Genomic DNA, 19,737 nt, shown 5'->3' on the forward strand with positions numbered 1-19,737 from the left:
GTTTTAAGGCCTTAAAACGGCTCCAAAAAAGGGCTCAAAACATCTTTTTTTTTTTTTTTTTGTAGTGTATTGATATTAAATTATATCAAATATATTTGAAAAATATATTTTATGTCTAATTTTATGTTCTTGGTTTAGTATAAAAAGTGGTTAGTTTGAATTGGGCTCAAAGAGAAATGAAATTTTGGAGCTTTGAGAATTTTCAAAAGTTTTGTTTTAAGAGAATAAATAAATAAAAATATAAAAATAAATAGATAGAAGAGAAAATTTTGGATGGGCCAAGGTCTGTAGGAGAAGAAAAGAGAACCAAAGAAAAAGAAGAGAAGTTGACCAAGGCTTTTTCAAAAGAAAAAGAAGCCCAGGGTTGCATAGAAAAAGAAGAAGAATAATAGTCAATATTATTATGTTGACTCAAAGACTTTTCAACTACCAAATTTACTCTCAAAGCTACCTCACGTGTAAACTTAAGTCCAGTATATCATAGAATTGAGAAGTTTGTAGAACTTTTTTTTTTTTTTTGATGAATGTTATTGATTTCATTTCATAAAACATGCATACAACTAGAACCACGAAGGTCCTAAAACATCCAGAGACTAAATCTCTGTGTAAAATTACATCTACAAAACCCTCCAGAGAAACAAATAAACCATCCAGAGACTAACAACAATCTGTGGAAGTTACATCTAGAACAAACTGCGGAACACTATTAAGCCAAACACGATCCATATGATGATGAACACCTGCTTTTGCCAGCATGTGAGCTGCAATGTTGGCTTCTCTTTTGGTATGACAAATTCTCCAATGGCGAAAACAAGAAAGAACAACATGTATATTAGCCAAAATTTGCCCATACCGGCACCAGTTCGAACCTCCTGTATTAAGAGCATTCACAACAATTAAGGAATCACCCTCCAAAATAATGTCTTGGAAACCCCTGTTTCTACAGAACTCGACAGTCCTTAAAGCCGCTAAAGATTCGGCCACGACAGGTTCAACCAAATAGGCCACTGAAAAACAAGCTGCAGCAACCACTCGTCCAAACAGAATCTCTCACAATAAAACCAAACCCCATATTACTGTTCTTTGCATCAAGGGCAACGTCCCAGTTGACTTTGAAGCACCCAACAGGGGGAGGAATCCAGTGAAGAAACCCTTGAGAAACTCGTACAGTACTAACACTTTCGCCCACCATCGAATCCTTGTTCAAAACAGCTCTGTAATTGGCTAAGAAAGCACACGCTTCTTCTACCAGCAAGTTAGAGTGTTTGAAAACCCCTCCATGACAACTTCGTTTTGTCGAAACCAAAGCCGACGTGCAACCTCAGCAAAAAGTTCTACCTCCTCAATCGTCCAACGATCAAACATCATTTCTAGAACTTCTGAGAAGGAAGCACCAGCATTTGAGCACTTTTGTAACTTACCCCCACACACCCCCCAAACGTCCATCGCAAAATGACATTCCCATAATACATGGGTCACTGATTCCCTAACACTGTGACAGAAAATGCACACAGGATCCAGATCCATCCCTCTTTTCTGCAAGTTAACTCTAGTAGGTAATATATTCTGACAAGCACGCCATAGAAACATCTTAATTGGATCACATTCAGACTCCAAATCTTTTTCCACAAATTATGGAAATCAAATTGATGTGAACACTCTCCCCCCAGAGAGTCTAGGCAATCTTTCTCCATATAATATGCACTCCGAACGGTAAAAACCCCAGTGGAAGAGCCACGCCAAATCCTCAAATCATGCTGCTCGTACCTACTCAACGGGAGGCCCAAAATAATCTCAGCTTCCACCTTACTAAAAATACTCCGAATCAATTGCACATTCCACCACTTAGAATATGGATCAATGAGCTCACTTACAGTGGCAGTTTCATCAAACACCGACCTTGGGGATTGGATGGCATACGTTGTCGCGGTGGGTATCCATTTATCTCCCCAAATCTTTACATGGGTACCATCCCTAATTCTCCAAACCAACCCCTCTTGAAGTAAATCCTTTGCCGATAAAATACTACGCCAAGCATAAGAGGAACGACTACCCAAAGTGGCCTCTAGGAAGGTGCTCTTTGGAAAATATTTGGCCTTAAGAATTTTGCCTGCCAAACTATGAGGAGAATGTAGAAGGCGCCACCTTTGTTTTGCTAATAAGGCCTTGTTAAAACACCGCAAGTCCCAAAAACCCAAACCACCTTTCGATTTGGAGAAGCTAAGTTTCTTCCGACTCATCCAATAGATCTTGGAAGCATTGTCCTTGTGGCCCCACCAAAATTTCTGCATCAAAGAATTTATCTCAGAACACAAACCCATAGGAAGGAGAAAGACACTCATACTATACGTTGAGATTGCCTGGATTACAGCTTTGAGGAGGATCTCCTTACCAGCCTGAGAGATAAATTTTGTCTTCCAGTCATGAAGCCTCTTCCACACCCTATCCTTAATGCCTTTGAATTCCCCCATCCGAGATCTTCCCACAAGAGCAGGTAAACCCAAATACTTATCATACCTTTGTGTGCTAGGAACGCTAGATAATCGAAGAATGCAATCCCGGGCTTCTTTACTTGTGTTGCGACTAAAAAATAATGAAATTTTTTCTTTATTTAGTTGCTGGCCCGAAGCCATTTCATAGCACTCTAAAAGACTAGACAGTCGCCCCCAATCACTAGAAGTGACCCTGCAGAATAATAAACTATCATCTGTAAAGAATAAGTGATTCAACCGAGGCCCCTTTGGAGAAGAAGGGACCCCCGAAAGATACCCGAGTACTCAGCTTGATAGAGAAGCGAACTAAGCACTTCAGCACATGATAAATAGGTAAGGAGAGAGAGGATCCCCTTGCCGAATCCCTCAAGAAGGCTGAAAAGTCTTTGAAGCTTGCCCATTAATAAGGAGGGAAAACCCAACTAATGATATACATTGCATAATTAAAGAGCACCATTTGGGAGCAAAACCCAATCTTCTCATTACCTCAAGTAAAAAACCCCATTCAACCCTGTCATATGCCTTGTTCATATCCAACTTCACAGCGACATAACTTATTTTTCCCCAATGTCTAGTTTGCATAGAATGCAAAGTTTCATAAGCTCCAAGGATATTGTCAGAAATCAAGCGCCCAGGAATAAAAGCACTTTGATTAGTGGAAATGATAACAGGTAAGACAACTTTAAGACGGTTAGCCAAAACCTTAGAAGTAAGTTTATAAATAATATTACAGAGACTTATATGTCGAAAATCCATCACCAAAGTTGGGTTAGATTTTTTGGGAATAAGAACAATATGAGTAGCATTTATCTCCGTATCCATATATCCCAAACACAAGAAATTGGAAATAGCATGACACACATCTTCACCAACACTGGCCCAATTTTGTTGATAAAAAAAAGCCGGAAAACCATCCGGGCCAGAAGCCTTAAATGGACCCATTGAAAATAAAACAAAACTAACCTCTTCAAGAGAAGCCGGTTTGAGGAGCTCAGAATTCATCTCATCAGTAATCTTCGAAGACAAACCCGAGAGACACTCCCCCATCCCCACCGGTGGAACATCCCGAAACAACCTTTTATAATAATTCAGGAAAGCTTGTTCAATACCAGGTTGATCGGTGCAAGTTAGCCCATCCATATCCATGATTTGCTTAATCTGATTCTTCTTCCTACATTGATTAACACTTGCATGGAAATACTTTGAGTTTTTATCCCCAAACTGAAGCCACTCTTCATGTGCTTTCTGCCTCCACTTAACATCCTCACACTCAATAAGATCATTAACTTCAGTCTGAAGTTGGGAAACAACCTCCACATCACCAGCATTCCCTACATCCTGTAAGTCACTCAGTTCCTTATTTTTTTGCTCAATCAAATAGTCCGTAGGGTCTGCAGTTTTACTACTCCACCGCCGACATGCGTGACTACTTTGGTCAATTTTTTTCTTCAGAACTTCCCATGTATCCCAACTCCTTTCCTTCCTCACCCACACTTGTTTAACCACGTTCTGAAACTCAGAATTTTTCTGCCACCAGGCTTCATAGCGGAAAAATCCAGTCCGACGATGTGGAATTCCATTAAAACAATGGAGAGAAGCATGCAAGGGAGCATGGTCAGAACAACGAGCAGCAAGTACCTCCACGGAAAACTGGGGAAAATTTGCCACAAATTCACTCATAGCCATAACACGATCCAGACGCTACTTGGTGAATAAGTAATCTGTTCACCTATTAGACCAAGTGTACCGTGGACCACTGAAACCCATATCACAGAGATTACATTATTCCAGACAATGTTTGAACGCCTCCATTTGTGCTTCTGGGTGTCTAGCTCCCCCATACTTTTCCTTAGCAAAGAGCACTTCGTTGAAATCACCAATGCATAACCATGCATGTGGGGAAAACGTCGATAGATGATTCAAGAGCGCCCACGAGTCTCTCCGCTTACACACTTCCGGATGTCCATAGAACCCTGTGAACTTCCACTGAAACTTTAAGACAGCATCAAAAATCTCAGCATTAATGTGCCACCTGGTGAAATTTTGAATCATAACACTAAACTCCGAATGCCAAAATAAGGCTAGACCACCACTTTTACCACAACTATCCACAACAAACACACACTGAAAACCCAACCTGATTTTTAGTGCTTCCATCCGTCTCGTTTGTGACTTGGTTTCCATTAAAAAAACCAAGTTGGGACACTTTTTCTTTACCAAATGGCAAAGGTCTCGAACTTCTCGAACTGTCCGGGGGTTTCCGAGCCCCCGGCAGTTCCAACTTAATAGACTCATGATGGGTGGCGGGGCTGAACAACAGTCGCCGCCTTAGTCTTTATTGTATCCGCCATAAGCCACTTACCTTTCTTTCCAGCACCACCACCTGTCTCAGGGCCATCGGAGCGTAACTTTGGGATACGCTTGCCAAGACCACCTAAACTCGCTGATGACACCAGAGGGAGAGACACCTCTGCACGATTTTTTCTAGACCATCTGGTAGACTTACCCGGTGAGCAATCACAGTCGGTATAGGGGAAGGAGCAACAGCTACGTTCTGGGAGAGGCCCACAGCTGAGTCCCCTAGACAGTCAGGTTTAGGCGCCGGGCCCTCAACCAGAGACGCACTTGGGCAAATGAAAAATTCGGCGCCTACATGTTTAGCCGACTTGAACTTTTAGGAAATACCGAGTCTGTCCCATTTTCCTGCCTATAAATAGGCCGAACTCTTAAGTTATTTTTACACTAAAATTTACTTCTCTCTCTTTCTTACACGAGTAGACAGAAAAAGAAAAAGAGAGAAATAGTTAGAATAGTGAAAAAAAATTTGGAGCTATTTGAGGTGGAATTGCTAGGTATAAATTTTTTTATCCTTAGTTTACGTCCTTTCTAGTTATTAGAAATTAAATTATGTTGATATAATGTCTAAATTGTTAGGGAAAGTGTGATTAAATATCTCAGGAAATGATATTATATTCAATCATTCTTTTAAAATTACAAATGCGTCGTTGTGTTGCCTAAATATTTTTAGGTATTTTACATTAGCGCCGTTGTAATGCCCAAGTAATGTTAGAGATTTAAATAAATATTATACTAATGTCATTGTGATGACCAAATAATATTAAAATATTTAGATATGCCGTTATGATGTCCAAATAATATTAAGATATTTTAGATGTGTCGTTATGATGCCTAAATAATATTAAAATATTTAGATATGTTGTTATGATACCCAAGTTGCATTATGACATTGTAAACATGGCGTTATATTGCCCGAATTTTTAAGATTTAAAACAAGGCTTAGGAATGAGAAATAAAGACTATAGGCTAATATGGAGGTACAATGTTAATGCAAAAAATATGCGAAGGCGCAGAAAGTCATCTTAAGAGTATAAGCTTGAATTGTAAGTTTTAACTTACCGACCTTGCATTATTTTACAAAAGCATGTTATGTATGTTTTCTTGAGCCCTGTTATTTTAATTACACGTATAAATATATTTTGAGATGTTTTACATATGTGTTAAATGAAAATGTGTTTTCAAAATGATATGATTGAGTTTTGGAAAGAAAATGTGATTTGTGAAAATGATAATATTATATGAAATTATGTATGAATGCATGCCAAGACCCAGTAGTTAGGTGCGCCTAACACCTCGAAGCTATAAGAGGGATAAATTATTAGCGACCTTGCCGTTAAGTGGGGTAGCACTTAGCAAACTCCTGAGGATAAGTGGGAGTATAAATTCACTTATTGTAATGTTATGTTATGTTATGAAATGTTATGTGCCAAAGTAATAATTTTAACTGATGTTTTACTTATCATGTTATGAACTGTTTTACTACTTCATATTATAAAATGTGGAGTTAATTATGTAGTAAGAAAATGCAAAGGAATATATTTATGTTTTATTATTATATATCAAATTGTCTATCACCTGGTTTACTATTTAGCCATACTTTTATTGAAAACAACTTTGTGTTAACCCTGCATACGTGGTTGTCTAGTAAACATTACTGATGAGATATTTTATAAACAACTAAGGGTTCAAATTATAAATGGTCAGTTTACTTGAACTTGCTGAGTCATGGACTCACTCTTTCACCTATAAATTTTTATAGATGCAGTTGAAGAGGAGGAAGAAGAAGATGTGGACCTGCTTGTGTGTCCGATTTATGATGAGTGAGAATGTCTAGAGCATCAATGTTTGGAAGAACTGACATACTTAAAGTTAATAGTGAAAATACTTGTAGTTTAGAGGTGTGTATTTTAGTATGTCATTTATAGCAACTTTTGATCTACAGTAAGTTGTTAACAACCTTGTAAAAGATATAGCTTGTTAATTGTGGCAGTTTTGGAGACTAAGTTCTTAGTTATTAATTTATATAATATGTGAAGTTTTTAAATGCTATGGTACAATTATACTTTTGAGGAAAGCTCTTATCCTTAAAAAAAAAAAAAAAAAAAAAAAAAAAAAAAAAAAAAAAAAAAAAAAAAAGGTCTCTTGCTTTGAAAGCCAGGGCGCTACCCCAGAGGCTCTAACCAAGACCCCACGATTGCCCACATGGTGCTTGACGTTGCACACCACCGCACCTTCTAGGATGGACACGAGGGGCAGGCTGGCAGCACGCGTTGCCGCCCAATAGGTTGGCCTTCTTGCCGCAGTACACAAACTGGCCGGTGTACATGCCCTCAGCAGGCATGAAAAGCTCCTTCTGAAGCTTGTACCATAAGGGGTGGCGAAACTAGACCCAAACCAGAGGGGCGCCCCGACCCGGGTCGTGGATGAACTTCCAGATGACTGGCATGTCCACGGACAACGACTACGAGCGCTGGAACGAGACCTCGCCGTTTGAAGAAGAATCGCTTGGGGGCGCCTCCTACCGCGATAGGTGTGAATGAAAGGGAGAGAGAAAAAGAAAAAGAAATAGGGAAAAATCATATTTAGTCCTTAGGTTTCTATTCTATTTGAATTTAATCATTGAGTTTCTATTTTCAAGAATATGGTCATTAGGTTTTGCACAAATTTTAAATAGGCCTCTCTGTTACTTTTTTCCTCAAGATTAATAGTTTGTCATATTTCATGTGTGTATCCATTGTCACATTAGCATCTATATCAACAACTCTACTCTAGAAACAAAAACCATCTTTTTCATCATCTTAATCTTTTAGATTTGTAACATTATATGGAAAACCGTTAAACTTGATGCTGACATAGACATTGACATTGTATTGAATGCTAACATGAACCCTAGAGTATCAAATGAAACACTTGTGACAAATGAAAAATCGTTAACTTTGATATTAAATAAATAGAGGGATCAATTTGAAACTTAAACAAAACCTAAGGACCTTATTTTTTAAATTGAAAACCTAAGGACTAAATCCAAATCAGATGAAAACTTAAGAACTAAATATGATTTTTCCCAAACAAATAAGCAAAATGTTTCTGTTTTTCTTTTAATGGAGTTCACGGAGTTGAAAGGAAAAAAAAAAATTTTTTTTAAAAAAAACTAAACAGAGGTTGTTTGTTTTCCATATGAATCTCAAGCGTTTCATATAATACCGCACAGTTGCAGGATCCTATGCACTTACGTATATACTATAATTTGGTGCAAAACACCGAACATACACGCACGCACGTGTGGCAATAGGTTGTAGGGCGCTAGTGGCGCCTTAATGGCGCACTTGGCCGGTCATGATCATTCGATGGTGGTTTGATCTAAACCATAAGATACTTTTTAGATAGATTCAGTGGTTGGATTCACTAGACCGTCACTAAAGTAAACTGTAAGATCAAATCACTTTTGATCTAAAGGTTAAGATTAAATAATAATCATCTAATGATTATTGTTAAATAATTATTGATAGTTATTAGATCTGATGGTCAAAATCATGTGTCTGTTAAAATAGCTGTTTATGAATGTTACTTTAGCAGTTATGAACGGTTAGATTAGCAGTTAATAAATAACTGTTATTCAACACAATACAGGAGTGACTGTTGTCCATTTATTAAAAAGAGAACAATTTTTATTTCATCTTCTGTTCTTTTTTCTGATATCTTCTATACTTAAATTTCGAGCCTCTGTCTCTTGCTATAATAGAAAATCTAAGAGTATTCTAGTTTATTTTTCGTTTGTACAAAACGTAATTAAACAAACAGAAATTTTTGGGCTCCATTGTATCCTTTGCATACCATTTCTAGTAAGGACAAATAATTTGTTTTTTTTAATTTTTTTTATATAACATCAAATCACAAAGGAAGCAAAATAACAATTCTTTTGGACGAAATTCACCTGGCCGAAAAAGCGGACAGCGGCAGCGTGAGATTAACGCAAACATCGAACATTCCTACCTTCACCGGAAGTACAAAGTTTATTGGGACCTGTTCTACGCATCATGCGGGCATATCTCGCCTGTGCCAAGTCGTCGAGAATATACTTCCATAAAACAAATTGTTTCTTTTAATTTATTTATATATATATATACATTCTTTTTTCCACTCTATAATTAGAAATATTATTACCTTTCAAAAGATAGATTCCATGTGGGTCTTTTTATTAGGAGGTTTTGCGATTCTCCAACCCCACTTGTAACAAAAATTAAAGATGTTGTCCAATAAAAGTAGTATATTCTGTCAACAATCAAGCCTCATCAAACGAATATAAGCAAGATTGGCCCAAAATCATGAATGGGGAAGCCACTCGATCAATATCTAAAACCAAATAATTATGAGAAGCTTTTTTATTTCTTAAAAAAAAAATAAAAAAAAAATAATAAAATTATCATGTGAGTCTTATAAATTTAATAGTATATTTGCAAGGAAATGGACAAAAAAATATATGAAACCAATACGTATTACTCTTCACCCATCGTAAAAACCATTTAAAATTTTAACTTTTGAATAAAATTTACCAAAAGTTTACAGCGTGAAATGTAATTATGATATTTTTTAGGATTAAATACATTTTATCCCCAATGTTTCACCTCTTTTTCAATCTTGCATCCAAAGTAAAAAAAATTGAAATATTTCCAACCAAGTTTTAGAAATATTCAATGTTCCCAATCCAATACTTGAGTCTGTCTTTTTTGACAGAAATACTCACGTGCGATGCACATGGGTTTTGAAGAGAAAATTTTTCCAAAATAACCTTAAAAAACATTTTTTTTTTTTTTTTTTAAAAAGAAAATAATAATAAGGGGTGGCCTAGGGCATTCGGCCAGCCTGGGGTGATGTGGCCAAATGAACCCTTCAGCCACTCCTAATTTTTTTTTTTTCTTCTTTTTTTTTAGTCAATTATTTTTAACAAAAAAAAAAAAAGTAGATTTTTTTAGGGATATTTTGAAAAGAATTTTCCTTAAAAACCCTTCGTCGCACATGGATCTATTTTCATAAAAAAAAAAAATGATGAACTGAAATAACAGATGAGCAACATTAAAAATTGTTAAAACTTGGTTGGAGCACATTGTAAAATTTTTTTCTTTTTTTACTTTGAAGACAAAATTAAAAAAAATGTGAAACATTAGAAGTAAAAATATATTTAACCCTATTTTTTAAGCAACTTAAATAAAAACAGAAAAAGAAATATGCATAATGCATTGGTGCATGGCCATATCATGTCAGAGTCTTATCATGTTTACCTGGAGTCCAGGGCATGCAATAAATATGCATAATATCGTCATTCATGGTTTTTACTCCAAACTAGTTGAAGTCTAATTATCCCCGACATACATTAATTATACATTAATTGTTCGGAACTTCCACCGACAGTGACCACTTGGCATCGAGGCATTTTAATGTTCACTAGTAAAATAAGTAATTGAATTTATTACATGATAATATAAACAAATTTGGGAAATTGAATAAATATTTGAAAAATGTTACGGGTACTAAATTTTTTATCAAGATGGGTGCTAAACATTTTACAAGTTTAATTGTGAATCCACGGTTCAATAAGTAGATAATTCTAATCAACCATGTGTGACGTAAGCCCTTATTTGGAAAAATTTGGTTAAATTTTTTCAGAAAAAAAAATATATTTTTCTCTCTCAAACTACTACTCAATTATCAATGTGCCTCCAAAACTATCAATTGTGTCAATATATCTCTCTCTCGCCCCCCCTCCCCCCAAAAAAAAACTACAAAAAAAAAAAAAAATCAATGTCTCCCTAAAGCCAACAAAAGGATAAAAATAATCTTAAAAAAGTTTCAATAAAACAAGTATAACCTTGTAAATTGGGGGGGAGGGGGGAATTGTTTAAAAAAAAAAAAAAAAAAACAAAGAGAAAAATTAAAATCAAATGGGTGGCCCAAACTAAAAATTATATAAAACAAAATCTAAAAAAAAAAAAAAAAACAAATTTTCTAAAAAATGAAAAACCTTGGTTTTATTTTTTTTATTTTTTATTTTTAATTTGTTTGTTTGTTTTTAGTTTTAGTTTTTTTCTAAATTTTAATTTTTGTTTTTATATAACTTTAAGCATTTTTATAATTTTAAGGATATTTTTGTCATTAGGAAGACATTGACATTGTTTGGTACTTTAGATGGTGGACATTGACACAATTGGTAGTTTGGATGGCACATTGACAATTGGGTATTTATATTTTTCCCAAAGTTTTTTCTTTAACACATTTTATAATCATGACTTTCATAAACACAAGAGAGCTGCAATAAAAATCCCTTTGAGGTAAACACAAGAGACTTTGCTTTGGTTGTAAATATGGAAAACATGCATGCCTTTTGTCTTCCTAATCTCATACATAAAACATAATATCATACATATAAGTCATTTAAAACTAGCAGATATCAATATTAATAATAACATACTTAAATCCAAAACATGTTTCACATTCATCATAACTATATAGATGTATTCTCTTTTTCTTTTGCTATACCTTTATTTTTCCTTAAAATTTTCATTACATGTTTCATTAACATCCCTTTGATTTCTGATCTCTGGAGGAGAGGGGGGGAGAACTTTCACATGACTGTTCATGAAGCCTGAATAAAGCCTTGGAATGTCACCTTAGCTTGGAATTGTCCTCACATTGAGCAATGCCTCAACTTGATCATTGACAGCAGGGACAGAGCCAGAAAAGATTTTGAGCAGGGCCAAGCCGCCAAGGCATGAAGTCGATAGGGTCAATTCAATACATTTTGAGGTTTTATTGTCCAAACGTTGAAGTACCGTGATTGACAACGAGTGGGCAACACATGCAACAATTTTGCGCTTCTTTCCACTCCAGGTCAGCTTCCATCCTGACTGTCCACGCCAGCTTATAGATTATTCACTAAATAGTGGGCCCCAAAGAGATCCAGCAAATATTCCGAAACTAAAAAGCCTAATTATAGAGATATAACAAAAAATAATAAAAATATACTGAAGCGAATATTTCAATGTTTGAATCTAAAACTATAAAAGCCCAACTCGATTTAGCTGAGTTGTACACATTGCCCAACTCTCTCTCTCTCTCTCTCTCTCTCTCTCTCTTCATATCCAAAAATGGCCTCATCTTCTACCTCCTCCTCAACCAAGCCCTACCAAAACCCATATCTACAGTGAGAGAAATATCACATTTCTTGTGTATATTTTCTTTCTAAAACACTGCTTTTCCTTTTTATTGTTTGAGAGAGTGGTGTCTGAATGGCTTCTATGCCTGCACAGTGTTCAATCACGGCGGCCACCAAGTCGTACCAAAACAGCAATACCCACAAAACCAACACTGCCATCCTTTGAAAAACCACAGCCAGAGCAACCAACAGAGCCACCGCTATTAGGCCAATACCACCACCGCCTCTTGAATTTTTTTTTTCAAGAAATTGGGGTGGGGGGGAGGGGGGGGGGCATGGCCCCTACCGGCCCCCCCTTCCTCTGTCATTGATTGACAAGTTCTTTTCGCGTTTCATTTTACTAGAGAGCTACAGTCACCTTTTCAAACGCTAATGTTTATTTTCTATACAACAATATCACAACCAAGTGATCATACGCAGGGGGAAGCAATGCCAACAGATGTATCGCTTTATCTTCTTCTTCAATCTTCACTCCAAAGTCCAACAAATTTGTATTCAACATGTTAAACTTGTTGAAGTGTTCCAGCAAATATGTATTTTCCTCTATCTGTAAACCATATAGCCGCTTCTTCACATAAAACTTATTCGCTAAATACTTCGCCGTATACAAGCTCTCTAATTTTCGCCAAATTAACTATATTTTTTCCTCATCAATCACATTATGAATTATTTCATCTGGCAAATTAAGACAGATTGCATTGGCAGCCTTCACATTCATATCTTCCCACGCCTTGTAAAGTCTTTGCTAAATCAAAAGATCCTTCATCATCCTCTGCCGGAGAGAGAAATTGTTATTGCCATTGAACTTCTCAATTTTATATTTGGTGCTCATCATATTTACGGTAATCATTAATCTGAATACCAAAACTTAGCTCTAATATCACTTACTACGCAAAAGACCACAATTACGGTAAATATGACAAAACAATCACACACAAGAATACCAAGATTTACGTCATTTGGCACCTAAAGATTCCTTCTGAACCTTCATCTCATTAAACTTTTTAAGGAGACTTATGTTCAACTTTTTATGTTTTGTACATTCCTTACAAAGTTGATTGTAGGCCTAAGTTAAGTCCTTCGTCAGAGTCATCTTGTGATCCCTCATCACAAGTTTCAATACGCACAAAGGGGTCACACTCAATAGAACCACCAACACTCTTCATAGAGACGATACACACCATGTAACTAACATCTTCTCCTTGAAGTCCTTGGAGTCATTAGACTCATCACTCAATGAGGCATTCATGGCTTGACCCTTTGAATGCTTCAAGTTAGGACATTTTATCATAATATGCTCATAGCCCGAGCACTCAAGGCATTGGATGCCCCGAGTGTTCTTGTCTTTCTTGGGTCTCTCTCTTTCCTTGGGTGGCTCATTGGGAATTACCATTTGAAATATCTACAGAAAGGGTCCTGCTAGTCCCCTTAGAACTTCTAAGGAATTTGCGAAACTTTAAAGCCAACATGGATACAGCCTCAGAATCAAAAGAATCCTCATAAGAGGACTCAACAACACATTTCTTTGAGGACCTCAAAGCAAAATTATTATTCTTTGGCTGAGGTAAGGATAGGTCATAGGTTTGAAGAGAACCAACAAGTTCTTCAACCTTCATATGCCCACATCCTTGCTTTGCTCAATGACGGTGACTTTGGGTCTAAACCTCTCATGTAGAGACCTCAAGATTTCTCTGATAATCTTGTTGTCAACAATCTATTCACCTAAATTAAAACTGGAGTTGAGAATGTCGTTTAGTTGAGCATAAAACTCGTCAAACGTATTATCATATTTCATTTTAATCTCTTCGAACTTAGATGGTAGCATCTGAATTTTGGAAGTCTTTACCCCCTTAGTGCCTTCATTAGTAACCTGAAGGATATTCCGTGCATCCTTCGCAATCTCACAATTAAAGATGTGTCATAATTCTTTGGGGGACACATCCATAAAGATAGCATTAAGCCCTTTGTTGTTCAAGTTACACGAGCTAGTCTCATCCTTGGTCCATTTGACTAAGGCCTTTTGGGGACATTGAAGTTATACGCGGATGCGGTTATATATATAACAGGGTATGCGGATGCGGCTAATGCAGTTATTAACCGCACCTGCTTACCCTAAAACCATTATTTGCATATGCGTATGCTGTTAGTGATTTTTGCTAACTGCATCTGCATCTGCATATATAGATATCGGTTAGTTGCGGTTAATAATCGCTTACTTGTACAACCTTACATTGAAGTTGTATGGAATATGTGTTTGTAGTGTATATTGAATGTATTTGTGCTTTTATGTAATTTTTGGGATGGTTGTTTATAGAATAGACCATATTTTGAAAGTATATGAAATATGTGGAGTGGACCATATTTGGCATTTAGATGAATTTGGCAGCCCATGTATATTGCAGCTTATGTGTTTGGTCCAGATTTTAGACCATATTAAGATTTTTGTATGTTTATGGCCATTTATTGAAGTTTGTTATTTTAGCAAGCAACCAGTGTATATTGCAGCTTATGTGTTTCAACCAACTTTGTTCATTTTTTGAGATTGTGTTTGGTTGAGTATATTGAGATTTATATGTTGATGGATATATGTTGAAGTATGTTGAAGTATGTTGTTTTACCAAGCAACCAGTGTATTACATATTGAAATTTGGGTTAAACCCGTTCAAATGCATTATAGGGTTGCCATTAAGGCATGTGATATTTGATGTAAGAATCCTAACTTCTTTTGTGATTCAGGCATTTCAACAAACATCAAATACTCATTGTTATTCAGATGATGGATCATTTCACAATAACAAATTGTAAACAACCCACAATTTACATAAACAATAAACATGAACTGAGGATAACAGCAACTGATATATACATCACAAAATTAACAAAACCAGCAAAGATTAGTATGGGATGACATCAACTGATATTATGGTTACACAATTACAAGAATTGTTTTTTTGACAACAACATTACAAAATGTAAACAAATTCCAAGAGTCATAACATTACAAAGTCCTACAAAATCAAACTCATACTATCATTGCACATTTGGTAAATACATGGTAAATGCAACATCAGCCTTGAGGCAATCCTTCTATGTTAAATGAAGGATATAATAGCAAGACAACCACAATATCCCATGAACATGCTAGTGCAAATTGATACTTCATCTCCATTAAACGAAACTTATTCTTCTGTCTTTCTAGTTTCAACTCAAAATTAGCTACTTCAACTTCCATTTTGGACTTGCATTCCACAACTTCAATCTTGTATTTCGCAACTTCATTCAAGATGGTTGTTTCAGCCAATGCTTGTTCAGCCTTCAAACTCTCATGCCAGTCCCTCAAAATCGACACCTTTCATTCACCGTACGCACAAATTTTGAAATCACGCAATTCAAAAAAAACCACAACCACGATTGTTATCATTATGCTTAATCGCAAATAAATCAACCACATTTACCTAAACTTGGATACATGAAATTTAAAGTTTTTATAGTTTAAGGGAGTTATTGCAAATCCAATGAAAGATCGAGGGTAATTGAAGTTTCTCCAAATAAAAATAAAAATATTTTTTTTTTAACTAAAATCATAATAAAAAATAAAAAATAAAATGAAGAAGAAAGAAATGTGTTGAGCTAAATGTGAATGCCACTGTGAGTGCTCTATGAGCACTAGCAGTAGACACGCAATAATTTTCTCTAAATTTATGGCACCAAACTACTTTTTTATTCTCTAGCCAAATACACCCCACAATAAATTCCTTAATATTTCTCTATATCATTAAAATATTATTTAGGGGTAATTACCTTTTCATTCAATGAACTACCGACCATTGTCAACATGCCACCACGAATTGACACATCGACCAAAAAAGAGCATGCAACTACCATTTTTGTACCTTTACCTCCCTTCCGTTAGGCAATCTCGTTAAATTGGACGGAATATTCGATTTTTAAACATTAAATTTTTTTAAAGACAAAAATACCCTCAAACTGTAATTTAATAAAAAATAAATAAAAAAGAAAAGAACAAAAAGAAAAATGAAAAAGAAAAATAGAGGGGGTGGTTGCCACCATACGGGAGGGGGGTGGCCTGCGAGCCATCCCCAAAGGTGGCCGACACCACCTCTGGGGTTGCATCTGGGGTGGCTGCGCGGCCACCCCGCCAACTTATTGTGCCTGATTGGGCTGGGCCACTCCGAAGACCCATCTACTATTGGCGAAGGATAATTACCCAACAAGAATCAATTACAAGTTTAATACATGGAGATTAGATTACACACCAAAACTCTGACTTGGAGCAAACCACATTTGTTGCCCAAAGTTTCAATTGATAAATCTTCGGATGGTCATTTGTTTCAGATGGCAGTGCTCTCCCTACTACCTGGTACAGATGAAACTGTAATCAAACCCATGAAACAAACCGAAAAGATTTAACAGTTTGGTAGCTAGGAAAATACAGGAAAAGCAAAGAAAAGAAAAACCAAGGCTCAGAAAAATCAATCATAAAGCGTGAACGAAGAGGAAGAAGAAGAAGAAGAAGAAGAAGAAGGGCTTGGGCATGCGGCGTGTTGAAAACAGTGAGGAAGTGTGAGAGAGAGTATAATTTTTTATGGTTATAATAATGCATTGGGTAGCTACAGTGCTATCAAATACCAATGTATTGGGTAGCACTAGGGGTGTACAAGCGGTTATTAAATTTTCATAACCATAATTGCAACCGCAACCGCTTTGCCTTAGATGATTAGCGGTTTTAAAATAATCTCCAGTTAGCAGTTATTAAAACTCATAACCGTTTTTTAGAAATTGGTTTTTTAGCCTATTTTGGTGTTTGGGGCATTCCTTGAGCATCTTTTTAGGGCCTATTAGATGATTTGGGCCTTTATAAATAATTAGAAGGCCTTAAAATATAACAAAGTTCAAGAATATTATTATTATATATTGAAAAATTAAATGACTTCTAATTTTAACAAGTATGTGTGAACAGTGTGCAACAAAATATTAAATGCGGAATTAAATGAGACAAATATTTTGTTGACAAGGTGAAAACTCAATTAAGAGAAAAACCACTTCGGGACAGCCAAACCCAGGATATCCACTATTCAGAAGATAAGACTAGTTACAAAGTAGTAGCACTCACATACCCCTGATGCAGTGGTCGTACCTTGCACTCTAACGTGTCACCTAACACGAACGCCTCCCAACCAGGTCTCCTACCTGAAGGGGTCTTCAATGAAATCATTTACCTTAGGGCCAACCCCTAAGATAGACTTCAGATCAGCGCAGCAACAGCACACACAACAATGGCTTCAGAGAGACTAACTTAGCTTAATAACCTTACAATATAACTCTCTAAGTACTAAGGAATTCAATACCGAATTATTGCTGTTCTCAAGCCTAGGGACCTCTATTTATAAGCTCCAAGTTCAACTGAGTGTCTGGCTTGATAAAAACTAGGCGCCGTCCGGATGGTAGTCATACGGCGTTCGGACGGACAACTGTGCGATCGGCTTTTCAAAATTTCGCTAAAATTCTTTCCTGATTTGAGCCGCGTCCGAACGGTGTTGCCCTGGTGTCCGGACAGTCGCACTTTAGCTGCACGCAATTTCCATATTTGATGCTTGCGCGTCCGGACCATGAAGACTGGCGTCTGGACGTCTGAATTTTGAATGCGATACTTGCCTTATGGATGAGCGCGTCCGGACAGTTGCAGCGATCTTCACATATCTGTGTTTTGGAAAGAAATCTCATAGTTGGTCGAACACTGAGTGTCATCCGGACGTGCTGCTGAAAGATCCGGACGGATGCAAGCTGGAGCAGTTCGAAGCTTCTCGACACAGAGGAAGGTCCGGACAGAAAGTTCTCGTCGTCCAGACAGAAGATGCTTTGGACAGATGGGCGTCCGGACGGTATATCACGTCGTCCAGACGGTTGCAAGGGATCCGATTTTTCTTTGACTTTGGAATCTGTGCAAAATCTTCTAGAAACATATCTCTGAAGAAGACTTCTAAAAACTGACTGAACCCCTGATTAAAAGCATCATTGTTTATGTTATTGACTAATGAGTGTCCAGGCGTTTAACTAGGCCGTTCGAACAATAAACTTGGGATCCGACTTTTGCTGAGCTATAGACTTTGCAGAGTCTTCTTGGAGTCCAGGCATTCCTTCTTGATGCTTATGACACTGATCTTGTCATAATGAGGCCATTTCCATATCAGAGAAATAAACTCTGAATATTTGAAGACTCTGAACTGATACGGCATCCCTTGAAATCAGCAACATTATATAGAAGTGATTTTGTCCAATAGAATGCAGCCAACACAAAAACTAACAAACTCCCCCTTTGGCAATTCTGGGACAAAAATCATTTCACCGGTTAAAAATACAATCCCGGTCCAAATCAAACATATACTCCCCCTTTTTGTCTCAAATGGACAAAGGGTAAACAGAGTATAGAAAGACCACAGTAATAAAATACTCCCCCTTGATGTCTCAACAGGACAAGGGTAAACATAGTATATAAAATCCACAGACAAAAACGTTCTATAATCCAAAACAAAAGGAAAATAGAGAAGACTCTGCAAGTGGCCCAATAGAGAGGAACAAAAATCCTCCAAGTACCAAATCCTGCTGATCCACTAAAATCAAGTAACGGAGAGAAATCCTTATAAAAAGCTGGATATGTGCTACTTCGGCTTTTAGCTCAGGAAGCCGAGAACCATGGATTGAAAAACCTTCAATCTCTTGATTTTGCAAAGCCTGCAACTGGCTATTCACAGATTGACATCCTCTAAGCAACTGGTCTGCAAGATAAATGAGGAGATTCACCACTGAACCTTTAACTGATACAGGTATGAGGGAATGCTACGAAAGGCTCTGCATGAGCTAAGGGAAAAAACTCATCTTAATCCCGAGACCTTTGGAATTTGAACATCCAACTTCAACAACAGTAAGTTTTCCAAAGGATCCATCTGTCAGTTATTTGTCTTGGGAGCTGCTGGACGACATATTCCTGAAAAGATTTAAACAGAAATATTTCCAAAAATAACACCACAAAAAAAATTAAATCCTGTTAGTCCCAAAAACAAAGTGGTATTATAACAGTTGTCAATTGGATGCCCAAGTATTACAAAAGCAAAGATCGCAATCCAAATGACCCAGATATATCAATATCAACCCAACACATAGACAGAATAGGATTTTCATGCACACTATCTCAAGAAAATATCCCAACAAATATTCCAATATTCTAAAAGCACAAAAACTTAAAAGAATAACGGAAGACATAATGAAGATCATGGGATGAGAAGAAATGTGCAAAGAATGCCAAAATTTCGGTAGAAATCCACAAGAAAAACACACAACATGACATGATAAATCAATAAAAATGCAAAGATGTGTGTATGGCAAAGAAATGAATGCAAGTCTTAAACCTGTAGAGATCCCGTCCTGACATGTCACTTAACCATCCGAACGACCACTGCTAGGACAGCGTACAACAAGATTGCGCTCGTTCAGACGTAAGAATAGGTTCTTCTGGACGCTTTACACTGAAAATATGAAACTGGAGAAAAATTTGCAGAAAAATATTTTTCCCTAAAGTTAGCTTCAGAACACGCATGTATAATCAACTGATAAAACAGTCAAATAGCATTGCAAAAATATGCAAAGATATAAATGAGA

The 19,737-nt window shown here is 36.6% G+C and overlaps 1 protein-coding gene across 1 annotated transcript; it reads right to left on the bottom strand.

Moving 5' to 3' along the window:
- Nucleotides 1–1,245: 1,245 nt before the first annotated feature.
- On the bottom strand, nucleotides 1,246–4,178 carry LOC133876208 (uncharacterized). Its single transcript, XM_062314494.1, has 4 exons — nucleotides 3,456–4,178; nucleotides 2,947–3,194; nucleotides 1,722–2,685; nucleotides 1,246–1,566 (listed from the first exon to the last, which is right to left on the bottom strand). The coding sequence occupies exons 1-4, from the start codon at nucleotides 4,176–4,178 to the stop codon at nucleotides 1,246–1,248; spliced, it is 2,256 nt and encodes a 751-aa protein (XP_062170478.1).
- Between the last annotated feature and the right edge of the window lie 15,559 nt (nucleotides 4,179–19,737).

The sequence above is a fragment of the Alnus glutinosa genome, chromosome 8, assembly GCF_958979055.1.
Source record: "Alnus glutinosa chromosome 8, dhAlnGlut1.1, whole genome shotgun sequence".
Classification (NCBI taxonomy): Eukaryota; Viridiplantae; Streptophyta; class Magnoliopsida; order Fagales; family Betulaceae; genus Alnus; species Alnus glutinosa.